Source organism: Oncorhynchus mykiss, chromosome 12, assembly GCF_057628025.1.
Source record: "Oncorhynchus mykiss isolate SJ-2025 chromosome 12, ASM5762802v1, whole genome shotgun sequence".
Lineage (NCBI taxonomy): Eukaryota > Metazoa > Chordata > Actinopteri > Salmoniformes > Salmonidae > Oncorhynchus > Oncorhynchus mykiss.
Window position 1 is genome coordinate 66,852,663 of NC_143033.1, and position 10,981 is coordinate 66,863,643.

The 10,981-nt window shown below is 42.7% G+C and overlaps 1 protein-coding gene across 1 annotated transcript; it reads right to left on the minus strand.

Annotated features, from left to right (window-relative positions):
- Positions 1 to 343: 343 nt before the first annotated feature.
- On the minus strand, positions 344 to 9,167 carry LOC110537980 (uncharacterized). Its single transcript, XM_036939523.2, is given in 7 exon segments — positions 344 to 650; positions 849 to 887; positions 1,256 to 1,289; positions 1,292 to 1,465; positions 3,397 to 3,563; positions 3,882 to 4,020; positions 9,162 to 9,167. Coding segments are annotated over 7 exon segments (735 nt in total). The 3' UTR covers positions 344 to 474.
- Between the last annotated feature and the right edge of the window lie 1,814 nt (positions 9,168 to 10,981).

The window sequence follows — 10,981 nt, forward strand, 5'->3', positions numbered from 1 at the left end:
AAGGACTTGGCATGAATTCAAAATTCAATGAGAAGCGATAGGATTTAAACCAATCATGTATTTTTTTATTGGATAGCTATTAACAAGAATTACACTGACTGACAACTTCAACTTGCTGTTCAAAACAAGAAGATTCACATAATGCTGCATTCTCGCCTGCAGCTCATCATAAAATACATAGCATTGCTGAAAAATATGACGTGAGATATAACATTTGCAAGACATTTGAGATTCTGATATGGTGGTGCTGTTCCAGACATTCCTTTTTTTTTTTAATGGGGATGCACATCTTGGAAGATTAAAACACATAGGAACACTTCACCAGGCTTTGTGAGATCTGATCATCTGTGCAACACGATTGCAATAAACACGACCTGGAACGGACCCTGCAGGTCATTTATGAACGTTTGAACATCTTAGCCATGTTCTGTTATAATCTCCACCCGGCACAGCCAGAAGAGGACTGGCCACCCCTCAGAGCCTGGAGATATAGTCGTCCTTGGGGACCAGGTTGAGGTTGAGGGATTGGGTTCTTCTTGGGGTTAGGCTCAGAGTGAACCAGAGCCTCTCCTGGGGTCCCAAATCGAGGAACATTTCTGGTAAGAAGCATGGCATTTGGTTGTCGGCCTTGTGTCCCTGAGTGACAGAAACTGAAAACTAATTGTAATGTGTATTCTATTGCATTCTTAGTTCTATAATTGCATTCTGTAACTGCCTTAATGAGTTCCCAAATGAGTAATCAACAGTCTTGTTGGGTGATGTTTTACTTGTTGACCACAATACTGACATACGGTATGACCACACTCTTCAAACAAGCAGACTGTCACCAACATCATGCTTAAGCTTACCTGTTGTGAAGTGAAGCACATGGACAACATCTATGTTACCTTTAGGGAGGAAATACCACAGTTATTGTAATTAAAAAAACAATACAGACAACTATTCTTTCAGAGTTCAGACGTTGAGTTAAACTGATGTAATCATGCTTTCAAAATGCAAGCATCTGATGGTGGGAATGTATAAGAAGCCAAGTGAACAAATCAACACGCATCCATAATCAATAGACATCTGTTTATCAAAATGAGAATGAAATATAAGAAAACACAAATATATTTACTTGACCTCACCTGTTGCATCGTGACTTGCCTACCTACTACGCATATGAATACCCCTGTATTGGTTTCCCTTTTTGTTTTAAATGTGCATGTGATGTTATCCCACGAAAGCAATAAACATTTCAAGTGAATATATTTACTTGAGCTGAGGGATCCTGTATGGTCTTGTATTCAGTGCCAGGGCTAAAGGAAGCTGATCTTGGTGTCTCTCTCTGGGAGTCTGCTGGTTCAGAAAAGGCCTGGGTGGGAGAATCTGGTCTATAGTAGGCCTGCCTGAGTGTGAGTGGAGTCCCTTCAGTCAGGGTGATCTGGGGTGTGGAAGGCCATGGTGGCACATCTGCCTTGGAGCCCTGACAGAAAATACAGAGGATGGATGTCATCATTAACACATCACTGCTGTTGCTATATGCTCTAACCTAGGGGGTGTGGCGCCAATGTTTAATGTCTTTTTTTATATATGCAATTTTTATTACCAATCTAAAACGATGCATAAATCCACAATGCTTTTGGCTAGAAAGAAGCAGTAAAATGCCAGAGGAAGATGTGACTGATGCACATGGTAATATATGGCATGTCTCTATGACATTCAGAAGCTGAGCTACGACCTTCTAAAGTCAAGGAGTCAGAGAAATTGGACTTTGCTTGGGAAGTAATCTTATACAATGTGTGTCTGTCAATATCAATTGGTCTAATCACTGTCTATAAAGAGAATATGTATAATTTAATTGAGAGTTCATATAAATGATCATAATAAAATGTATTTGGTAGCAGAATAACATTTAGAGAAAATCGGGTCTAGACTTTATTTTTAGTTGGTGTATTTAATATGGGACCTGGGTGGAAAAGGTTGGAAACACCTGTTCTAACAGAGTAAGTTCTAGATTATTGCAGAATTCCAAGTCAAGCATAGCACCTACTCCCTTGGCACTCCTGTGTATGTGAGAGGATTTGACAGGTTTCAATTGTAATTGCTACATGTTGTTTTTCTGGGGACATTTGTATGGTTAAACAGTACAAATACGACCTACCCAGATTGATCAAGGCAGCGAGACACAAGTATAGGAACAAAGTGGAGGAGCAATTCAGCGGGTTGGATATGAGGCGTATGTGGCAGGGGCTTCAAACGAGCACAGTTTACAAAAAGAAAGCCAGTCATGTTGGGACACCAACGCCACACTACCAGATGAGCTAAACACCTTTTTCTCACACTTTGAGCAAAACGACTCTGAGCTGCCGAGGAGAGCCCCTGAGGACAACGAAGGCTACGTGCTTACGGTGTCCACAAAGTCATTAAAACATGTTAACCCTCACAAGACTGCCAGCCCAGACTGCATCCCTAGCCGCGCCCTCAGAGCATGTGCAGACCAGCTAGCCGTTGGGTTTCCTGCCATTTTTAATCTCTCTCTAGCTCGGGGCGTTATCCCCACCTGCTTCAAGATGTCCACTATCCTCCCAGTGCCCAAGAAAGGGAAAGTAACTGAACTAAATGACTGCTGACCCGTAACACTCACTTTCGTCAATCATGAAGTGCTTCGAGAGGCTAGTCAAAGACTACATCACCTCCTCCCTCCCCAACACACTCAACCCTCTCCAATTTGCCTACCGCCCGACAGATCCACGGACGACGCAATCACCATTGCACTGCACACTGTCCTCACCCTCCTGGACAAGAGGAATGCATACCATAGCGCCATCTAAGCTCACCACAATGCTCACAGCTCCGGGACTGAACTTCCTATGCAACTGGGTCCTGGACTTCTTGACGGGACGACCCTAGGTGGTAAAGGGGGACAAGATGACCTCCACACTGATCCTCAACACGAGGGCCCCACAAGGGTGCGTCCTGAGTCCCCTCCTGTACTCCCTGCATACCCACGACTGCGTGGCCTTACATAGTTCCGACTCCATCATCAAGTTCATTGACGACAGGACAGTAGTAGGGCTTATTACCAACAAAGATGAGACGGCCTACAGGCAGGAGGTTGCCAGGTAAACAACCTCTCCCTCAACGTCAGCAAAACAACGGAGCCGATTGTGGACTTCAAGAGCAACCAGGCTGGGCACGTCCCCATCCTCATCAATGGGACACATGGTTAAACCGAACAGACTGGCCAATAGCTTCTACCCCTAGACCATCAGGCTGCTGAATAGCCACCAATAGTCAGCTACCTGCTCCCCCTGTCCCCCTCCTAGCCCTTGGAAGTAGGGGCTAAAATGTGCTCCCTCTTGGGTAGAAAAACACTGGGCTAGGGGTTGATTTGGAAGTCAGAATAGGGCCTACCTGGGGTGTGACAGCTGGATCAGGTCCAGCCTTTGTCTTCACACCATCCTGATGACCAGCAGAAGACCCATGTATCCCAGGTAACAAGGGAAAGGTCACTCGCTGGTCGTCAAGCCGATGACCCTGTGTGTTGGCCAACAGGTTAAAGAACCGGTCAGCATCTTGTCCTATCAGAAAGATGGAGAGAGAGATAGATTGAGAGTGGGTGGGAGAGAAAAAGGTGGAAAAGAGAGAAAGAGGTGAGGGAGTGAAGGTAGAAAAATCAATACCAACTTTTCCAAGATGAATAGAAAGCACTACTGGCAGCTGTTTTCCTGTATATCTGCAATTTCTGTATAGAACCACCCTTAGCAGTGTCATAAAAACCCCAAAACATCCAGTTTTCAGGGATAAAGCATCTTCAACCTAGCTTCCTTTTCTCCTGAAAAGGACCCCGCAAGGGCTTTTCTTTAACGCCTGCTACGTTAGGTTAGTACAGTACTGACCTGAGGGTATAGTAGTGGAGTGTTTGGGGGGAGAGGGAGTGGTCCCGGTAGGGTTCAAGACACAGTGCTGCTCTTCCATACGACTACCTCGGGTGTGACTCATCATGGTGAGGAACTTGTCCTTCTCAGCTGGTGCTCCCTGTTGGACAATAACAAAGAGTTGATGGAGAAAGCTTAATTTCAATATGAACACATTACAGTATATCAGGGCCCGTATTCATACAGTCTCTTTAAAAATATATATATTTTACGGGGGTAGATCAGCTTTAATATTGCAGATAGATTGTGGCTTCCGTCAATTGTCTGCATAATTTCCAAACCTCCATATATTTTTGGTATGTAAATATATACAGTACCAGCCAAAAGTTTGGACAAACCTACTCATTCAAGGGTCTTTATTTATTTGTACTATTTTCTACATTGTAGAATAATAGTGAAGACATCAAAACTATGAAATAACACCTATGGAATCATGTAGTAACCAAAAAAGTGTTAAACAAATATATTTGAGATTTGAGATTCTTCAAAGTAGCCACCCTTTGCCTTGATGACAGCTTTGCACACTCTTGGCATTCTCTCAGCCAGTTTCATGAGGTAGTCACCTGGAATGCATTTCAATTAACAGGTCTGCCTTGTTAAAAGTTCATTTGTGGAATTTCTTTCCTTCTTAATGCGTTTGAACCAATCAGTTGTGTTGTGACAAGGTAGGATTGGTGTGCAGAAAATAGCCCTATTTGGTAAAAGACCAAGTCAATATTATGGCAAGAACAGCTCAAATAAGCAAAGAGAAATGATAATCCATCGTTACAGTACATCAGTCAATCCGGAAAATGTAAAGAATTGTGAAAGTTTCTGTAAGTGCAGTCGCATAAAACATCAAGCACTACGATGAAACTGGCTGTCATGAGGACCGCCACATCCTATGGCGTTCTGCATTAGCATCGAACAGCTCCGGTGATATAAAACTTTTCAGGGAAGTTAGAAACAAATATACTCAGGCAGTTAGAAAAGCCCAGGTTAGCTTTTTCAAGCAGAAATTTGCTTCCTGCAACACAAACTCAAAACAGTTCTGGGACACTGTAAAGTCCATGGAGAATAAGAACACCTCCTCCCAGCTGCCCACTGCACTGAGAATAGGAAACTCTGTCACCACCGATAAATCCACTATAATTGAGAATTTCAATAAGCATTACCAGCACATAAGACCAGCACATAATCCCTACCCCGGTCAACAGCACTGCACCCCCCACAGCAACTCGCCCAAACCTTCCCCATTTCTCCTTCTCCCAAATCCAGTCAGCTGATGTTCTGAAAGAGCTGCAAAATCTGGACCCCTACAAATCAGCTGGGCTAGACAATCTGGACCCTTTCTGTCTAAAATGATCTGCCGAAATTGTTGCAACCCCTATTACTAGCCTGTTCAACCTCTCTTTCGTGTCGTCTGAGATTCCCAAAGATTGGAAAGCAGCTGCGGTCATCCCCTCTTCAAAGGGGGGGGACACTCTTGACCCAAACTGCTACAGACCTACAGTGGGGAGAACAAATATTTGATACACTGCTGATTTTGCAAGTTTTCCTACTTACAAAGCATGTAGAGGTCTGTCATTTTTTTTATCATAGGTACACTTCAACTGTGAGAGACGGAATCTAAAACAAAAATCCACAAAATCACATTGTATGATTTTTAAGTCATTCATTAGCATTTTATTGCATGCAATAAGTATTTGATTACCTACCAACCAGCAAGAATTCCAGCTCTCACAGACCTGTTCATTTTTCTTTAAGAAGCCCTCATGTTCTCCACTCATTACCTGTATTAACTGCACCTGTTTGAACTCGTTACCTGTATAAAAGACACCTGTCCACACATTCAATCAAACAGACTCTAACCTCTCCACAATGGCCAAGACCAGGTAGCTGTTTAAGGACATCAGGGATAAAATTGTAGACCTGCACAAGGCTGGGATGGGCTACAGGACAATAGGCAAGCAGCTTGGTGAGAAGGCAACAACTGTTGGTGCAATTATTAGAAAATGGAAGAAGTTCAAGATGACGGTCAATCACCCTCGGTCTGGGGCTCCATGCAAGATCTCACCTCGTCGGGCATCAATGATCATGAGGAAGGTGAGGGATCAGCCCAGAACTACACGGCAGGACTTGGTCAATGACCTGAAGAGAGCTGGGACCACAGTCTCAAAGAAAACCATTAGTAACACACTACGCCATCATGGATTAAAATCCTGCAGCGCACGCAAGGTCCCCCTGCTCAAGCCCCCCCTGCTCAAGCCAGCGCATGTCCAGGCCCATCTGAAGTTTGCCAATGACCATCTGGATGATTCAGAGGAGGAATGGGAGAAGGTCATGTGGTCTGATGAGACAAAAATATAGCTTTTTGGTCTACTCCACTCCACTCGCTGTGTTTGGAGGAAGAAGAAGGATGAGTACAACACCAAGAACAGCATCCCAACTGTGAAGCATGGAGGTGGAAACATCATTCTTTGGGGATGCTTTTCTGCAAAGGGGACAGGACAACTGCACCGTATTGAGGGGAGGATGGATGGGGCCATGTATCGCGAGATCTTGGCCAACAACCTCCTTCCCTCAGTAAGAGCATTGAAGATGGATCGTGGCTGGGTCTTACAGCAGGACAACGACCTGAAACACACAGCCAGAGCAACTAAGGAGTGGCTTCGTAAGAAGCATCTCAAGGTCCTGGAGTGGCCTAGCCAGTCTCCAGACCTGAACCCAGTAGAAAATCTTTGGAGGGAGCTGAAAGTCCGTATTGCCCAGCGACAGCCATGAAACCTGAAGGATGTGGAGAAGGTCTGTATGGAAGAGAGGACCAAAATCCTTGCTGCAGTGTGTGTAAACCTGGTCAAGAACTACAGGAAACGTATGATCTCTGTAATTGCAAACAAAGGTTTCTGTACCAAATAATTAAGTTCTGCTTTTCTGATGTATCAAATGCTTATGTCATGCAATAAAATGCCAATTAATTACTTAATCATACAATATGATTTTCTGGATTTTTGTTTTAGATTCCGTCTCACAGTTGAATTGTACCTATGATAAAAATTACAGACCTCTTGTCGTGGAAATTTCCTCTATTTACCAAATCATGAGCGCAAACCACACACAAGTCAGAGTTAGTTATCAAAGTCCATCTTTAATTATATGAGCTCTATCACAACCCTGTGACTCTCAGATCAATTCAGTGTCTATCAATGAATTTTCTGAGAGCCCCTTCTACATTGCAACTGAGATCCTTTAATAGCAAAGAACACACATAGTCAGACAGCATAGACATAATAAACCGTTCAGCTTTGTCTCCTTACTCAAACCCAGAACCATAAACCAATCCTCCATATCAACAGGCATATATCAAATTGTCATTTAGATACAACCAATTCTAAATACAACCAATACTGGACAAGCTCACGGGGAACATAGAATGATTCCAGACACTGCCATCCTCCTCTCCCCGATGGGAAAAGTAGGGAGTGACTGGCACACAGACACAGTGGAGCAAAAGATATGTTTACACATGATGACACCTTGACCTCTCCCCTCTCTGCGGCCCATGCAACTTAGTCTTGACATAGAACAGATAACTGCCAATGGCCACCACTATAGTACAACAATAGTACAAAAATGAGAAATAACTCATAAGCATATGATGAATATAAAACATCTTATCTATGTTACCCACCAATTCTGATTATTCCCCAACACTCTACATGCTTTGTAAGTAGGAAAACCTGCAAAATCGGCAGTGTATCAAATACTTGTTATCCCCACTGCATATCTATCCTACCCTGCCTTTCTAAGGTCTTCGAAAGCCAAGTCAACAAACAGATTACCGACCATTTCGAATCCCACAGCACCTCCGCTATGCAATCTAGTTTCAGAGCTGGTCATGGGTGCACCTCAGCCACACTCAAGGTCCTAAACGATATCTTAACCGCCATCGATAAGAAACAATACTGTGCAGCCGTATTCATTGACCTGGCCAAGACTCTCTGTCAATCACCACATCCTCATCGGCAGACTCGTTAGCATTGGTTTCTCAAATGATTGCCTCGCCTGGTTCACCAACTACTTCTCATGGGAAAGTTCAGTGTGTCAAATCAGAGGGCCTGTTGTCCGGGCCTCTGGCAGTCTCTATGGGGGTGCCACAGGGTTCAATTCTTGGGCCGACTCTCTTCTCCATATACATTCAATGATGTCCCTCTTGCTGCTGGTGAGTCTCTGATCCACCACTACGCAGACGACACCATTCTGTATACTTCTGGCCCTTCTTTGGACACTGTGTTAACAACCCTCCAGATGAGCTTCAATGCCATTCAACTCTCCTTCCTTGGCCTCCAACTGCTCTTAAATAGAAGTAAAACTAAATGCATGCTCTTCAACCGATCGCTGCCTGCACCTGCTTGCCCGTCCAGCATCACAACTCTGGACGGTTCTGACTTAGAATATGTGGACAACTACAAATACCTAGGTGTCTGGTTAGACTGTAAACACTCCTTCCAGACTCACATCAAACATATTCAATCCAAAGTTAAATATAGAATTGGCTTCCTATTTTGCAACAAAGCATCCTTCACTCATGCTGCCAAATATACCCCTGTAAAACTGACCATCCTACCGATCCTCAACTTCGGCAATGTAATTTACAAAATAGCCTCCAATACCCTACTCAATAAATTGGATGCAGTCTATCACAGTGCCATCAGTTTTGTCACCAAAGCCCCATACACTACCCACCACTGCAACCTGTACGCTCTAGTCGGCTAGCCCTCGCTTCAAACTCGTTACCACCCACTGGCTCCAGGTCATCTACAAGACCCTGCTAGGTAAAGTCCCCCCTTTTCTGAGCTCGCAGGTCACCATAGCAGCACCCACCTGTAGCACGCACTCCAGCAGGTATATCTCTCTGGTCACCCCCAAAACCAAATCTTCCTTTGGCCACCTCTCCTTCCAGTTCTCTGCTGCCAATGACTGGAATGAACAACAAAAATCTCTGAAACTGGAAACATGTCCCTCACTAGCTTTAAGCAACAGCTGTCAGAGCAGCTCACAGATTACTGCACCTGTACATAGCTCATCTATAATTTAGCCTAAACAACTACCTCTTCCCCTACTGTATTTATTTATTTTGCTCCTTTGCACCCCATTATTTATATTTCTACTTTGCACATTCTTCCACTGCAAATCTACCATTCCAGTGTTTTACTTGCTACATTGTATTTACTTCGCCACCATGGCCTTTTTTGCCTTTACCTCCATTATCTCACCTCCTTTGCTCACATTCTATATAGACTCATTTTTCTACTGTATTATTGACTGTTTGTTTTACTCCATGTGTAACTCTGTGTTGTTGTATGTGTCGAACTGCTTTGCTTTATCTTGGCCAGGTCGCAATTGTAAATGAGAACTTGTTCTCAACTTGCCTACCTGGTTAAATAAAGGTGAAATAAAATTTTAAATTTAAAAATGAAAGGAAGACCCAGAGTTACTGGTACTGTATGTAAAATAACTATACTAAAAAATATATATTTTCCTTTATTATTCCTCCCCTAATTGGAGTTATCTAATGGACAACAACTCTCAACTTCCAACGTATACTGTACATACTATATACATTTCATACAGTCTCTTATAAGAGTGCTGATCTAGGATCCGTTTTGTCTTTTAGATCTTTATGAATAAGATTATGTGTACTGGGGGGACCTGATTCTAGATCAGCATTCTTTCACTTTATAAATACAGGACCTGAGCCATACAGTCTACACCTTATGTATTTGGACAGTGAAGCTAAAACATTTTATTTGGCTCTATACTCCAGCATTTTCTATTTGTGATCAAGTGTTTCATATGAGGAAACAGTACATAATGTCTCCTTTAATTTGAGGCTATTTTCCTTCATATCTGTTTTACAGTTTATAAATGAAAGCACTTTGTATCTAGTCCACCAATGTGAAGAAGTCAGCTTCTATCTATCAGGTCAGAGGTCAGGGTTAGATCGTCTGTACAGAGGCTGACTGCAGGTTACAGACTTGTCTGGTCTTCAGTGTCATACTAAATTATTTTAACCAATAATTCCAGTCATTATTAAATAACATACACCGTATTTGAGTCCCACCTTGAATGAAACATTACTTTTACTGTTTAATGAAGCCTTTATAAGCCTGCATAGATGCTTCACTCAGAACCAGATACTGGTGTCATTTCAGCCATTGACAAAGAACATACAGTATATAGGGGGAACATTTAGGTCTCACTTCAAACTACACCTAATTTGTAAGGCTTACTGAAACAATCATAAGACTTTTATAAGGCATACATAGAGGCTATATGAATCATTTACAGGCAATAACATATGATATATATATGCCGTTTATGCGGACGCTTTTATCCGTTGACTTACAGTCGTGCATCTTACGGACAGCTGGTCCTGGGAATCAAACTCACTCTCCTGGCATTGAAAGCATCATGCTCTACCAGCTGAGCTACAGTGGACCATAGAAAATGCCAGATGTCACACCAGATGAAACGGCCTGTTATATCACCATTATCTAATATGAAACGCTATAAATGACTTGTGAAGCATCCATGTGGTGTTTATGATCAACGTCTATACACATTAAAACACTTTTTTTTATTAAGTGGGACAAATATTTGCTATTTAGACTGAGACATAATGCAGTATTTAAGAAGTGAGGATAAGGATGCATAAGTAATTAAGCTCAGTGCCATAAGGCCTCCAATCCTAAACAGGCTGGTGGTCAATATCAATCACATTAAACAAAGACCTTCAGCATCGATTGTGAAAGCCATAGAAATTAGAATGCATGCTACAATACATAACGCATGCTTTATTGCCATAGAAATGGACATTAGAATTCATGCATACAATCAAAATAGGGACGGTTTCCCAGACACAGATTATGCCTAGTCCAGGACTAAAAATTAGTTTCAACTGAAAGTGTTTTCCCAGGCTTAATCTGTACCCGGTACCCAGACTAGTACTGTTGATTTCTCCTGGCTTCAACACCAGGGATTCTCTTTGCATTCTCATGGCAGCAAGAACATATGACAAA